General features: G+C 40.0%; 1 protein-coding gene across 3 annotated transcripts; it reads left to right on the top strand.

Moving 5' to 3' along the window:
* The first annotated feature begins 467 nt into the window (after nt 1–467).
* ptpn9b (protein tyrosine phosphatase non-receptor type 9b) lies at nt 468–11,843 on the top strand. 3 transcript variants are annotated; one of them, XM_040145287.1, is made up of 13 exons: nt 468–596; nt 3,258–3,401; nt 4,537–4,626; nt 4,977–5,101; nt 5,544–5,649; nt 5,790–5,900; nt 6,000–6,904; nt 7,099–7,195; nt 8,135–8,204; nt 8,356–8,434; nt 8,813–8,963; nt 9,290–9,497; nt 9,874–11,843. In XM_040145287.1, exons 1-13 carry the CDS (start codon nt 564–566, stop codon nt 10,095–10,097), a joined length of 2,343 nt encoding a protein of 780 aa, XP_040001221.1. In that variant the 5' UTR covers nt 468–563; the 3' UTR covers nt 10,098–11,843. The 3 variants fall into 3 exon arrangements, with proteins under 3 accessions (XP_040001221.1, XP_040001222.1, XP_040001223.1); XM_040145289.1 differs by lacking the exon at nt 468–596 and adding an exon at nt 599–644; XM_040145288.1 differs by lacking the exon at nt 5,790–5,900.
* The last annotated feature ends 4,339 nt before the right edge of the window (nt 11,844–16,182 follow it).

Here is a 16,182-nt window from a genome sequence, read left to right as displayed (position 1 = left end):
ACTGTTAATAGTAAACTCAGTGGAAATGTAGTTTTTGAACAACCATTATTAAAATATACTGTATTTATAAATATAATTTTTTTAAATGTCTGTAGTAAACTATATTGATAACTTCAGTTTATGAACTGTGATTAGCAAATACAGTTTATAAGTTGTCAGTAGTAAATAGCATTGATAAATACAGTTTAAATTAGGTTTATTACTGTCAGTAGTAAAATCTCTCAATACAGATATTTAACTGTCGGTAGTAAACAGTCAGTAGTGAAATATAGGGATAAATTCAGTTTATTAACTGTGAATGGTAAAAAAAAAAAAAAAAAAAAAATCTATGGATGTATTGATAAAGTTTATTGCTTTCGGTAGGAAAAATATCAAGTACAGTTTATTAACTGTCAGTAGTTACCTGCAGTGACACAGGTTTTGAACAGTGTGTGGTAAAGTGTATTGATAAACACAGTTTTGGTCAGTGTTAAGTGATTGGGTGTAGGCGGGGCCTTGGTCTCTGTCGGGCGTGAGCGAGCGGCTGGTGGGCGCGCCCGCTGCGACGTTGCGGAGGCTTCAAGATGGCGGAAGCCCTGACAACTCAGGAGCAGCTGGTAAGGGTCTCTTGACGGATTTTTTTCTTTATCTCCCCGCCATGTTCAGTGTGTACACATGTCAGCTTCGGTTTCTTCTCTAACCGGCGATTTTTTTCGTATATTTTGTCACGGTGATTGTTCCCGGGAACGATGCGGTGTGGTAAACAGCGCTGGCCCGCTCGCACCCTGACTCCGGTGTGACTGACAGCAGTTAGCATGTGTGTTAGCATGATGGCGTTTGCTAGTAGCTAATAGTAGGGATCACTTAACCGGCTGTGTATCTGGAATACCCGTTCCCTTGATAACCCCGCTTTACATGAACCACACGGATATGTTCATATCGCTTATGTTACTAGTGGTACATCCTTTCCTATGGCTAACCCCATACATGTTGCCTCTAGTGTCTTTAAAGCTACCGTTAACCATCCAGTCACCACATGTAACCTAGCCGCTAGCTAATGCTAATAGCTATTGTTGACTTGCAGGGAATTTCCTCAACAGCTATCTTGCCAGACGTTAAAAATTAGATTGGACTAAGCGTGAAGGTTAAACATGACCAACCAATTATTTCTCTAATTGTCAGTTATCATTATGTACCATGACACAGTGAAGACAGACCAAGATCATGAGTCTCACCGCACAACGCGAGTGTTTGCTATGAGCGAACTAGCTAGCAGTGTCCTGCCTATCAGATTTACGGTCAAGAATTCACAGAAGTGATCCTCCGGTTCCTAGCATTGTTGTTGTCATCGCTTTCTAGTAAAGGGGTGGGGCTGACGTTGATAGCAAGCAGTAAATGTCACACCGCAATTGTGGCGACAGCTTCATTTAATAGCTACTTTTTAAAATCTTAATCAAGCATTCACAAGGTTAACTGATCAGTAAGCTAAATAACGTGACACGCTTGCACTGCTCCCCAGATTTGTCGATTTGAATCTTGATGGCTAAACATCGCTGTCCCAGACCCAGTAACGTCAATCGATTAAACTGCCCTGAGGACACTTGGAGTACAGAATGTTTGTGGTGTTAGCTCGCTGCTGAAATTGGTGACTTGTTGCCCTGTCTTGTATGTTCCCACCAAGGCAAGAAGCCGTAGTGCTGATGTTGTGTCACTGCTGGGAACATAATGTATAGATACCGGTATCCATCATTTAACAGGTTTCTCGTGATATAATGGTGTGATTTAAAGGTACCCTCCCTGACTTGCCCTGCCCCAAATCCCCAAATTTTATCCCAGCTTAACATTACTGTTGCCCATTTAACAAACATGTTGTGGAAACATGTGATCAGCCTTTATTTAAGGGGAAATTTGTGGCGCGGTAACAAAACCTACCTATACCTTCACAAAAGCCATTACTTGATTTAAAATAAAAATAAAAAAAATAGCTGCATGATTAAAAATATACTATGGCAACTCGAGTGGTGTTAGTGGCACTAAATTAGGCAGTGTACCTTTGATGTTGCCGTGTGTGTCTGATTTGATTCCTTTGCTTCTCCTGGCTTGCTTGAAATGCCAGAACCAGGTGTTGTTTAACGTGTTTTTGTTTGTGTGTGTGTGTGTGTGTGTGTGTGTGTGTGTGTGTGTGTGTGTGTGTGTGTGTGTGTGTGTGTGTATGTATGTACTTTGTGACTGCAGTGTGTGTCCAGTGACAGCATTGACTCGGGTACATTCTTGGCACGTAGTTCTAGCTATGTTCCAGTCTGAAAGTCACAAATCCTTTACAAAGTCCTGTTGTTGTGACTGGATAACTGACCAAATATGAATTTTCTCTGTGATCTTATTATTGTCCTGATGATATGATTTCATACATCTATGTTTGGGTTTCCCATAGTGCTGTATTCACATCACCTTAAAGACCACCTCTGCTGATATCATAAGAAATAATATCTTTCTAGTCAAGTCAAGTCACTTTATTTATAGAGCAAATTTAAAAACAATAAACACAGACGAAAGTTCTTTACAGAGAGAATAAACTAAGGGATTATTTTAATTTGATTAATATAATCAAACAAAACCACAGTAATGACCCGATAAAAGCAGATACATAAATAAGCATAGAATATCTTGCTAAAACCAGAACACATCTATCTATCTGGTTGTCTGTCTATCACTGTCATATTCAGGAAACCGGGAGCAGAGTTGCTACTTAACACAGCAAATGCTATGTATTTAATGAATATGTCTATTGTTTATCCCCATCATCTAATAACAAAACTGATCATGAGATGCATCAGGGTGTGGGTGACTTACCACGTCTGCCAAACAACTCATAGTGAAACCCTGTATTTGGATAAATTTTTCACTTGACATCCGTTGTTATGAGAGTAGATCCAGGTTTTGGGTGGAAACAAGCTGACTGTTGTCTCCTGGTTTATGAGTGCTCTCATCTACTGCATCTTCCAGGGGCACAGCCTGCTGCTACCATCTGTATCACAGTTATTGTAACAAAGCTGAGGGGGCTGATAGTTTTGTGTGTCCTCTTTGTCATGTCAGTTGTCATACCCGTCATGTCTCAGTCTTTCCTTCCTATTGCTCTGCTCCCTAAATTCCAAGCTTTTGATGTGTTGTTAATAGTCTCTCCTTCTTTGGTTATTTCCCTTCACTTTTACGGCTTTAATCTCTCCTCACACACAGACACCTCACCTTTTCTTTCCATCTCCTCCCCCACATCTTTCTAGGCTGTGGAGGAGTTCCTGAGTAAGGTGCGTAGTAGGGAGCAGCCTCACAGTGCTGGGCTTGTCTCCCAACCTACAGCTGTAAAGTTTCTTATGGCCCGCAAATTTGACGTCTCCAGAGCCATCGACCTCTTCCAAGCATACAAGGTACAGCAGTGCTTTGATCGCTGACACAACTCAAACTACTATTTGTTTATTATCAGCAAGACATCAGAGGGCTTAATTGGGGCTAAAGGATTCGGGGAAAATATCCAGTTGCAACTATTCTGAGCATTATTGCTATTACAATTCACGCAGCGAAAAATTTCTAATTTCCAAATAAGATCCAGGCTCATTTGCTGGTGTACACAATGTACACATAAGAATGTCAAAATCGAGGGAATCAGACAAATTAAGGCAGTTTCTTGTTTAAGTCCTGGTATGATTCTTTTTTTCCCCTTAAGTTTTCTAAAGTGTATAGAAAAAATTACCAATTTAATTCACAGTAAGATATTACATTATTAGTATACTACATTACTTGATATACTCAAGACATTCAAAATGGCACAATTTTTATTGACAGCTGCATAGTTTTCTAGTTATGATAATAATGACACTGTTGTTAAGTGTTGCCTTACAGTGTAAAAGTTTAGAAATCTGACTGACGACCCCTCATGGTGTGTTGAAGACTCTGCATTGTAGCATCATACGTGCTTGCAAGTCCTAACTGTTTCATGTTATAGCAGGTCATAACTTGTTATTCAGTTCTGATTCACCATGCTCTTGTTCAAAATTGAATATCAGCATACTGTGTTTAAGTGAGAAAGCTAGCCCACTGAGGACTCAGACCAATGCAGGGGCTGGACAGATTATCAGGATCAACCATACAATCTAATGAAAACCAATGTAAAATCTCAGCAACAAATATTTTCCATGCAAAGCTATTTGATTTATATTTTTGCTAATATCGTTAGGTGCTGTAATTTTTGAGTCTGCACTTGATGGTGTTACTGTGTATATATATATATGGTGGGACAAAATAGCATAACTCCTTAGGGCACAATCTGGGATGAACACACAAGGATTGTCTGCCACTGATATTCAAAACGCACAAGTACAACCTTTTTGTTATTCCCAAGTTTATTGACAGTTCTTTTAATGCAGGGAGTAACAATAAACAGTGATTGAATCAAAGTTTAAATGTTTTCTGGTGCTGTTAAATGCTTGTTTGCCTACTGACCTAGCTGCAAGCTAATGACTGCCTTCTTTCTCCCCCACCTTTACCATCATATATCAACATTAGAACACAAGAATCAAAGAGGGCATCATCAAAATCAACCCTGACGAGGAGCCCCTACGCTCTGAGCTGCTGAGTGGCAAATTTACAGTCCTGGTGAGGAGTGATGTCATTATGAGCCACTCAACACAAAGGAACCTGAGTTAATCACTTAGCAGTTACACTCCTGGATACACAGAAAATGATGCACACTCTGGTCATTAAAGAAACGTTTTTGTGTGTGTTTGTGCCTGTCAGTGTGGACTTGTATGTTCGGTGTCACTTTATGAATGGGGATAGTCAGTTACATTTATTTTTACTTTATATTCTTGAATGTGTATTTGAATGGTCAGAAAATATAGTATGTCTAGAATCAGATTCTAAAACTACCACTCACAAATAACATAGCAAGGAAGCAGAGTAAATTTGCATTGGTGTATATGATGGCCTGTTTATGTTCCTAACAGCCTGGCCGTGATGCAAAGGGTGCTGCTCTAGCGCTATTCACGGCTCGTCTCCATCGGCCAGACGTAACCACCCACAAAGCTGTACTTCAGGCTATCATCTATCAGCTGGACAAAGCCATAGAGAGGTGATGGCCCAACCTTAGCCATGTGTATAAACAACTTTTTTTCTCTCCCTTGTGCGCTTAATTTGGTGGTATGGTATTTGGTGGTATGGTATACCTGTTCCTTTCGGTCCTACATTGTTAATTTCTTTCCTTTACTGTTTCCATTTTCATTTTAGTATTTGTCTCTTAGTTCCAATTTTGGACTTATTGCTACCAACTAGTAGTGTCAGCATCCCAGATAGAGTGTTAGCCAGTTTGCTTTTTCCCGACATGATACTTTTATTTTTGTTTTCCTGCAAGTACACAGATGAAAAAGAAACAAAATGAATAACTAAATCGAGTATTGCCTTATTCCTGCATTTCCCTCAGGTGTATTTTTAAAATCATATGTTCTTTTTATGGCAAGCTTCTTTGACACTGCTCCTCTGCTTTTAATATAAAAATCTTCTTGATTTCTCCCCAGTGTACAAACTCAAAGAGACGGCCTCATATTTATCTACGACATGACCAACTCCAGCTATGGCAATTTTGACTATGATCTCTGTGTCAAGATCCTCAATTTGCTCAAGGTACTTATCTGGAACATCCTCTGTTGCTCTCTTATTTGCCTGCCCTCTGGTTTTTGGTGTTAAAACGCTCTCTCTGAAACAAAAAAAAAAACCCTTTTCATTCTTTTTCATTTTGTCTGTCTGATGCTTGTATTTTCCAGGGGGCATTTCCAGCTCGTCTAAAATGTGTCTTTATTGTGTCATCACCTCTTTGGTTTCGAGCACCTTTCGCGGTCCTCCGCCTGTTTGTGCGTGAGAAGCTTAGAGAAAGGGTATGTGTGTCTGTTTTCATCAGGGGGTTATTTCACAACTTGTAATATGTTTTGTTATTTGATTTTTGAAATGTGTTTTCTTTGTTCTGTAATCACCAGGTGTGCACGGTGAAAGCTCATGAGTTGGCCAGTCACATCCCAGTCTCCTCCCTTCCTGAGCACCTGGGTGGGACATCCCAGTATAGCCATGTGGCTTGGATCCAGTCCTGTGTTAACGTTCACACAAACACTGTTCAGGGTGACACACAAGAACATGACACACATGACTGTGTGGGAAGCCTACTACGCTCTTACAGCTTGGAGTGCAGCAACACAAGTGCAGGCGCTACACTGTCCCAAACCCATATAAATACGCAGTTAGGTTCTGAGCTAGCCGTGGCTAACTCTAACTGCTACGATGATAGCAATGCTAACCCACACAACCACTGCGGTGTAGTGGAGGGCAGGACTCGAGGTGTAGGCCAATACCAACAGGGTCCACATTCTGCTGCAAACAGGCCACAGGGGAACCACCAACATTGGAATGGCTCAGCAGTGAGCGAAGCCAACACTGCCGTTAGTGGCTCCAGCCTCAATGCTAACATGAATGGTCGTGGTCGCCAAGCTCCTCCCCAGTCAGACACGCCTCCCGACACACCGCTTTCCCAGAAAGGTGATGGGGATGTGGTGGACTGCAAGGCAACAGACTCTGCCCACAGACCTCAGAATGAGAGTGTCAAAGAGGAGGACGAGGCTGAGGAAGAGGAAGGGGTACCTCCGTTGCCCCAGAAATCTCTGCCTCGTCCACCCCACCAGCCATCCTCTCAATCCCCGCCCCTGTCCTCCTCATGGGGTCCTGATGATGAGGACCGCTGTATGGAGGTTTCTGTTCATATGCCAGAGCAGGGAGGCATGACAGTGCATGAGCTGGTGGAGCATGTGAAAAGGAAGAAGAAAAAAGGGATCTATCAGGAGTACGAGGAGATACGCAAGGAGCCCCCAGCAGGCACCTTTGACTACTCCAAGTAAGAGATAGAAAATACATTCTGTCCATCAAGCTGGTCTTTTTTTTTCTGTGTGCTTGTCTTTCTGCTGGTCTCTTCCTTTTATTTTTTCTCTAGCTAACAAGGTAAAGGAAAATTACGAGACAAATAACACATCAGCCCAGTATTTCAGTCTATCATGTTTCCTCACGTTGAACTCAGTTCTGCTCTTACAGGAAATTATCCAATCAGATAAAGAACAGGTACAGTGATGTTCTCTGCCTGGACCAGTCCCGAGTGCAACTCTGCCAGCTCTCTGATGAAGAGGATGAGGTAATAATTAATGAATTTAATTTCAGTACTTCTCCTGTTTAGTTGATTCCTGTATTTATTTCATACATGTTTTTTTAACAAATATTCCTTAATGACTTTGTAGATTAAAGGTGATTTATTTATTTTTTTTAAATACATTTTTGCTACCAAATTATGTGACAAGGCTGCCAACATCAGTCACATTCAGACCTCTGATTCATGTTTGCACAAAAAGAATGTATTAAACTATAATGTCACTGTTATGTTTCATATATTTACATAAGTAATTAATGGTCGGCACCGAAAAAATCAGCAAAGGATTGGCTTTAGACATAAATGTGGAAATTAGATGTTGCATTAGCAGTGACATTAGATATCAAGACTGAAATTTGTGTGTCAACAATTGGGTCTGTTCTTTATGATGTCTTCACCTGTACTTATCTGCTGCACATGTGATTAGAAAGTGGAGTTAGCAGCAGTACAAAGTGGCTTTTATCTGGTTACAAGAAAAGGCCTTTTTTTTTTTTTTGGCAACCTTTGTCTTATTTTTGTAAAATGAGCAGAATGTTATAATGTCTAAAACTATGAATAGAAGACCCGTGTTGCAAACAATTATTTAGAAGAAATAAAAAGCTTTTATGGCTGTGAACAAATGTTTGGATTGGCCACTGACTAAATCTTATTAAGTGGAGAAATTGAAGATTGACAGAATCTGCTCTGGATTAATAGTGTAATGTATGTAATAAAATTTTAATGTGACTCCAGTCTAAATGTTTAACCATTTACTGCAAGTTAGTTACGGGCATAAAATTCAATTCTATAGAGAAGTCAGAGCTACAGTATAGTGATGTAAACAGAAAATATGAGCAATTTGAGCAAAGCTGAGCATCCCACAGGAGGCAGTAGATCCTAACACCAAGCAGTGAGTCTCACCCTATCTCTGCTGTGTGTTTTTTGCAGACATCAGATTACATTAATGCCAGTTTCATGGATGGGTACAAGAGGAGTAACGCCTACATCGCAACTCAGGGTGGGCAGCAGCTAAAACAAACTCTTTATTATCTTAATATAGTCCTTCATGCAATATAAACTTTTTCTGCTCCAACCCTACTCAGTTCCCTTTAGATTTTAGTGGGTACAGTCTGGTGACACCATGGCCTAAAGACTTTTGTGTCCCTCAGGTCCTTTGCCAAAAACTTTTGGCGACTTCTGGCGCATGGTGTGGGAACAGATGGTACTTATCATTGTCATGACCACCAGGTGAGGCTTCTTCACCTCTGATTTTGGAAGTGCATTTTGAATGGCGCCGGGCAGACACTGTACGGATTAAGCCTGATTTTACCCTGAATTGGTCGCTCCGACTAATTTAGGGGGATTCACTGTGAGGACCCACGTTATAGCCGGTCAGTTGATCCGTACAGTGTGGACACAGAAGTCGCAGGTTCTGGCTGTGCAGAAAGGCAGATTAAAACGTGTTGTGTGAATTAAGACAAAGTACAGGATTAACAAAAGCGCACAGTGTCTGTTCAGCTTTAGAGATGTACAAAGGGTGTTTGCATGCATAAGTGGTAGAATAAGCAATAACATGATGGGGTGATGATGAGGTTAGAAGGCTGTGATTTGTGTCGTATGTCTCAGGGTGGTGGAGCGTGGACGTGTCAAGTGTGGTCAATACTGGCCTCTTGAGGAGGGCAGGACCGAGCAGCACGGAAACTTCTTGGTCAGGAGCACACACATCCAGGTGTTCCAGGACTTCAAACTCTCCCATCTTGAACTCTACAATACACAGGTAAGTGATAGCAACCATATTAGTACTTGAAAATTCTTAAACTAGGTCTGTTAATTTGAGAAAATAAAATGGCCCTTGAAGTATCTTCGATGGCTTTAGAGGTATTTAAAATTCTACTAAAGATAACTTGATATAACTTTGATGACTATATACTATGGGCTTGCTTTTGTTGGTGGAATGTCGATCTTTATAAGATCATCATTTCATGTAATCTGACAAGAATACTTGGCAAGAAGATTGGCCCACAGGCTCATACATGCCAGTTGAAAGGAATGAGCCCAAAGTCTAGCTCTGTTCTACTACGAACCTGTCTAACCGTTTGATAGTCTGGAGAGAGACGGGAGGTCTGCCACTACCTCTATGTCAGCTGGCCAGACTTCGGCGTACCCAAGAGTGCTTCTGCTATGCTGGACTTCCGTGAGCATGTACTTCAAAGGAGGGAGGCGGCAGTTCAGAGCCTGGGAGCCAGGTGGACAGGGCCTCCAGGAGGCCCCCCAGTGGTTGTGCACTGCAGTGCTGGCATTGGCCGCACAGGTAAACACTACATTAAACAGTGTGAAATTGCTGATATGGTAGAATGCATCAAGTTTAGCTCAAGTATTCGTTTTACTACTCATTTAATGGTCACTTTCTTAGATGCACTTTACTCAAACTTACCTCTGTGAATTATTATTATAGTCCTGTCTTATCATATAGACATAATCTAGACATGGAGTTAATGTTAAATTGAATGGAATATATGGCAAGACACACGACTTTAGCTGTTGAAAATGTTGTTCAAAGTGAAATAATGGCTTCAACATTTTGTTGAAACTGTGCTACTAAGAATTCAGAGTGCTCTGAAGGAAAAAATGGGACCCTCCCAATAATACATAGATGTACTTGCTCTTCTTTCCTGCTTTCTGTGTAGGCACATTCTGTACACTGGACATCTGCCTGTCCCGGCTGGAGGACATCGGCACAGTAGACGTCCGTCAGACGGTGCGGCGGATGCGTACACAGAGGGCTTTCAGCATCCAGACATGGGACCAGTACTACTTCTGCTACACGGCAGTCATCGAGTATGCCCAGCGCCATGGGAAACTGAGCCCAGTGCAGTGGTCTGACTCAGACCTAGAGACCGACAGCGAGTGAGGGACACATGGAAGGATAACTAAACGCATGGGATAGCCAACCTAGACTGAAGTCATAGGAACGGAAGGGTGAGGAATGACATTTCAGAGTAGAGGAGGAAGATGACTCTTCTGCCAAAAGAGAAAGAAGAGACAAAGGATGGAGATCTTATTTTGGATCTTGATGTAATGATGCAGACTCCCACAGTTGCTCCTCCTTTACATGAGTGGATAGACAGAGGAGGTGATGAGCTGTGAAAAAAAAAACACAGGGAGTGGAGACTGTGCATTGCATCACTGATTGAGCAAGCTGTCCTGCCAATTTCCGAGCCCCTTTTTATCTAGCAAACTACAGGGGGACTAGGCCTGTCCTGAACCTGTCATGTTGACAAGAGCGTTGTACGAGTTGTAGCATTTTTATATTGACTTGCACATGAGGAATGACAAACTTGAACTTTACCCCCCCCCCCCGGCCTTTCTTCCTTTTTGTATTTCTTGCTCCTTTTCAACCCTGAACAAGTCTGTGATCACAGATACAATGTGAGGGGTATGAAAAGGTGAAACTTGAAAACTGTTTTTTTAAGTGATGGTAGATCAGTGTGTGAGCCATTTAGTCAATTTCTGTTTTTCCTTTATTTTCCATGTCATTTTTTCTATGGTGCATTTTCTACATGTGTTTCGTATTTGTGCATATGTAGACTAACTTTTCAAAGCCAAAGTCCTCACCCTGAATGCTTGGATGTACTCCTTACTGAAATATTATAGACTGAAGCCCATGTATATTCTTGTAACATACATTTATACATTAGTGTGCATTATAACAACCTCTGAAAGAAGAGCAAAAAAAAGCTGTTTAATATAATTGACTTAACCGTGAGAAGAAATATCTATGTAGCGAGCCAGGCTATGACACAATATTGAAGAGTTCTGTTATAAAAACCGATATCATAATGCAAATCTGTGTGATTTGTCAGGTCTAACATCATTTTTACTGTCGGAGTGTTCTGATTGGTCGATCTTTAGTAATTTGGCCTTAACTTGATTCACTGCCTCATTGTTCTCAGACCTAAACCATACCTTAAACTGTAAACTGTTTTATTTCCCCTTCTGTTCTTTCCCTGTTTGAATCTTAGTCCCTTGATACCACAACTGTCGTTTTTGATTCTCGAGGTATATTTTGCCTCAGATATTTGTGCCTTCAAGTTTTCCTTAGCTTAATGTCTCGCTAGTATAGTAATAACACCCAAACTAGTTCACTTGCACAGTAGACATTGACTATGTGCCACACAGGACACCCACATTTTGCCTCTAGTCCTGTACATGGTACACCACTTATGAATAACAAAGAAGTAGTGAGTTATCCGGGACTAAGCTCTGGTTTCAGACATGGCTATACTTTTATCATTTGACCTCAGGGGGTAATTCTAGTGTTTTTTGCCTAGTGTCAAAGATCTGTTTCTGGTTTTGCCTCTGGTAAATTATCATTTAAGAAAAAACTATATCAACTTTATTTTGTATTTTTTACTGTATTGTATCCTTATATATTTATGTCTTTGTAAAACTTCTACAATATTGAAATCCGTGAATGTTGGTACGATGCTACAAAGAAAAGAAACCAGTTATTGCATTTGATAAGCTGAACAAATCAGATGGGGAGTGAAATATATTTTTTGTTGTTCACAATGAAACTTAAAGAAAATATCACTTGCCATTGTATTTTCAGAACTGACTTGTATAAATGGTGATTGTTCAATTCTAGGACAATAAGAGGGATGGGTGGGGGTGGGGTGGGGGGAGTTGGGGTGGGGGTGGGGGGGGGGTTATATTTTTAGAGAGGTTATTGTTAAATTCTTCAGCTACAGTGACATTAACATCTTACTGTCTGGTACCCAATGCCAAGGAAAAAGCAAAAAAAAAAAAAAGCTATTAATAGGGGGAAAAAAAACTAGCAAAAAAGACCAAGTGGCTGACACTGTTCACAGAAAACCCAGCTTGGTGTCAATGAGTATTTCATATATATATATATATATATATATATATATATATATATATATATATATATATTTGGAATGGGTTAAGGTTTATCAGCATGGTCAGAGAGCCTTGAATGTTTTAGGGGTAATGGTGTCCAAGCAATTTTGTCAAGACGGACATGGATATTATTGGTGAATGTGGACCCTGCATCCCTCAATGCCAAAGGCCCAGGCTCACCCTAAAGAATTTTTCCTGTCACTCATCCTCAACAGCCTACTAGCATGGACTTACCAGTGCAGCCTTGCATCCACAGACACACAGACTCCAGAGCAACACGGGAACATTACTGAAGATTATGTATAGCTACAAAATGGGAGTGTGTGTATGTAAACGAGTCTTGGTCCCCATGCTATTTTTAATTTGTTTTATGAGAAACAGAGAATGCATTGTGCGTTTGTCATTGGTGTTCATTTAATGTTTCTTTTTGTGCTATAAGTTCTCGTGATTGAATTTTGGCCTTTCACATGCTGTCAGCCCGGCTGTCCCATTAAAGCAATGGTATTACTATCTTGAATTAGTGCATAGCTAAAGTGATCTCTTTTTGACTGAATAGAGGGGGACGTGTGCAGTATTAACATGTACACAATGTTTTCCGTTCTGTGGGAATTATGAAATTCTTTTCACATATATTTAGATGGGCATGGAAGGAGATAACTTTCAGTATCTCAAACTATTCGAGCACTTTTTTTTTTTTTTTTTTTTTAACATCTCGTTCAAGCAAGGCTTTACACTCCAAGTAGAATTCCTTTTTTCTCAGTGTGTCATTGAGTTTTTCTGACCCCTGTCAACAAAGGCAGCCAGCTTTAGTCTTGTAGACATAGGTTTGTGTCTATGGACGAAGTACTGCACTTGAGTACAAATTTGAGATACTTGAGTATTTTCTTTTGCAGCTATTGTGTAGTACTGACAGCTATAATTTTACAAAATAGGATTTTACAAACAAAATATGAGATTATAAAATTTGAAGCTTTGTACTGATCATACTACCAGCCAGTATATAAAAAGTTAAAAATTAGATCCACCTAAACCAACCGAAACAGTAAAATGCTACTTATCCTACACATCAATGTATCAGTAATAAAAATTGAGTAATATATAGTAGTGTAACACTCATAGAAGTCAGTTTTCTGCATTGAATATTTTTGCTTTTGATAATTCAAGTACTTTTAGATGAAAATGTGTCTGCACTTTTACATAGGTGAAGTTTTCAAAACAGGACTTTTACTTATAACAAAGTATTGTGTGTGCTATTGCTACTTTCGCAATATTTGCTTGAAGAATCTGAATATTTCATCACTGCCTGGAACACTCACAGACTTTTGGGAGGCTGCTACAGTATGTGGCAATCTTTTATACACTTAATTTTGTAAAGGAAACAAAAAGTAAGGAGGAGCGCACAGATGGGACCTTCAACTACTGACCAGAGTTTCCTCAGCTGCAATAACAATACAAATTGGCTAGAAAAATCTGTAAAGTTGAGCCAGTTGTTGCTATTGTTAGCTGCATCATGAGTCAAACAAAATCCCAGACATCTCTTGGATGGCTTCACAGTGCCGTGTCAAATGACCCTATCACAATTCAACAACACTTTAACATCTAAATATAAATCTGCATAAACCCGATAAAGGATTTTATAATTTGATATGAGGAGGAGTCAAGAATTTGTCAGGAAACCACTGGAGACTTATGCGTTCGAACCAAGGAATAGTTCCAGAGATGTGACTCTCTATCTAACCACAACTTGTCATTTTTTAAGTTCTCTGTTGTGTTAATGAGTATAATTCACATGTCCCGGTATGCAGATTTTATTAACCCTGGACAGAGCCAGGCTAGCTGTTTTCACTTGCTTCTAGTCTTTATGCTAGGATAAGTTTACCAGCTGCTGGCTGTAGGTTCATATTCAGCGTACAGACAAGGGAGTGGTATTGATATCACTTAACTCTCAGCGGAAAAAAAGAAAAAAGAGAATCATTTCCCAAAATGTTTAACTATTCCCTTTATGTAAAGACATTTTTTTTTGTCTGTTTTTAAACCTTATTAAGTTAAGGTTGCTGAGAGAAAATGAATAATGATTTGTGTTTCTCAACTGTTTATAACTGTTCCTTGTATTTGGACTCAATGGGTGCTTTACTTGGACCGCAGTAGACAAAAGCAGACTTTTCATTAGTCGAAGACTGCTAATTTATTTTATTGATTTCAAACACCATTTGTCATGTCTGACAAAAGTAAAAGATAACAGTAAGGACAAACCGATGATATTCTTTCAAAGTAATCTTGGGTAAAATTCCCCAACCCCTGGACACAATCGTAACTCTCCAAACTCATTAAAAGCAGAGTATTACTTACTTTGTTAAGCAAACGCTGTAGGTATTTTAAACCTAATTTTAACCCTAAATGAAGCTTATTTTGCAATCTGGCCAGATTTTTGCCAGATCACCTCTCGTTTGACATTCAGTTTGAGTAGGGTTGATCAACTGCAATGAAAAGTTTTTTCTTCCACAAAACAGTAAAAAAGCACATAATGTGTGGGTTGGTGCAAAATGCAGAAAACACTGGTATGATTCCAGTACAATAGCCAGATGTGGCTAAAAGCCCAACCTTTTTTTTTTTTTTTTTTTTGTATGTAATGATTGAATTTGCCAACCTGAACTTTCATTAAAGTGTCTTTTGATTTATTTTACTGATCATGACACCATCACTTCTTGAGTTTCTGAGGCCCCTGAACTCGAACACTGCATCAGGTGCAACTGAAAAAAGAAAAACAAAACATGCCGTCATATCACTTTCATGAACTGTGCGTATCCACGATTGTACTTGGTAGGAGACAGGGCCTTTGAAGCAGTCTGTTAGAAGCTGAAATTACAAACACCTTTGCTGATTTACATAATTTCCTTCAGTTCAGTTCAGTTCAAAGATTTGTAATCACTGATTATGTCGTTAGTTCACTTTTCCTCCTGCTAAGCCCTCACTGTACGTACAGTTAATATCACAGCTTTACTGTCTTTTAATATGCTTTTAATGAGGAAGTAGGTACTGTGAATCAGGACTGAGCTGACAGCACTGCTCTCAGTCACCAGTGAGGGGAGCTGTGCTGCTAAAAGCTACTGATTCATCCAGTGACAACGGTGATTCAGTACAGTCAGTTCCGTTGAAAGATTTGTTTCGATATGTGCTGAGCACCTGAGCACCTCTGCAGTCTGGACCACTGGACCCATCGTCTTACAATCCATCTACAATTTGGTACTGTAAGTATTTGGACAGTGAAACAATTTTCGTAATTCTCCCTCTGTACACCACCATGATGGATTTAAAACAAAGCCATCGAAATGTGACTGAAGTGTAGACTCTCAGCTTTAATTCAAGGGGTTTAACAAAAATATCACAGCGACTTTTTAGGACTTACAGACATTCTTATACATAGTCCCTCATTTTCAGAGTCTCAAAGTAATTGGACAAACCAACATAATTATAAATATAAGGATTTTTTTTTTTAATACTTGGATGAAAATCCTTTGCAGTCACTGACTGCCTGAAGTCTGGAACCCATGGACATCACCAAATGCTGAGTTTCCACCCTTGAGATGTTTTGCCAGGTCTTCACTGCAGCTGCCTTCAGTTGCTGCTTGTTTGTGGGTCTTTCTGCCCTCAGTTATGTCTTCAGGAAGTGAAAAGCATGCTCATTTGGGTTGACGTCAGGTGACTGACTTAGCCATTGAAGAATATTCCATTTCTTTGCCTTGAGAAGCTCTTGGTTTGTTTTTGCAGTACTTTTTGGGTCATTATCCATCTGTATTGTGAGGCACCGTCCTATCAGTTTTGCAGCATTTGGCTGAATCTGAGTAGATAGAATAGCCCTGTAGACTGCAGAATTCACCCTGCTACTTCTATCAGCATTGGTTCCATTGGCAGCCATACATGCCCATGCTAAACACTGTCTCCACCATGTTTGACAGATGATGTGGTTTGCTTTGGAAAATGAGCCGCTCCTTTCCTTCTCCATATTCTTCTCCTCCCATCATTCTGGTACAAGTTAATCTTGGTTTCATCTGTCCAAAGAATCTCTGTTCCAGAAC

This window comes from Xiphias gladius, chromosome 15 (genome assembly GCF_016859285.1).
Source record: "Xiphias gladius isolate SHS-SW01 ecotype Sanya breed wild chromosome 15, ASM1685928v1, whole genome shotgun sequence".
In the NCBI taxonomy this organism is placed as follows: Eukaryota; Metazoa; Chordata; class Actinopteri; order Istiophoriformes; family Xiphiidae; genus Xiphias; species Xiphias gladius.
Note: the sequence above shows the minus strand (reverse complement) of the source record. Positions and strands in the feature narration are given on the sequence as shown.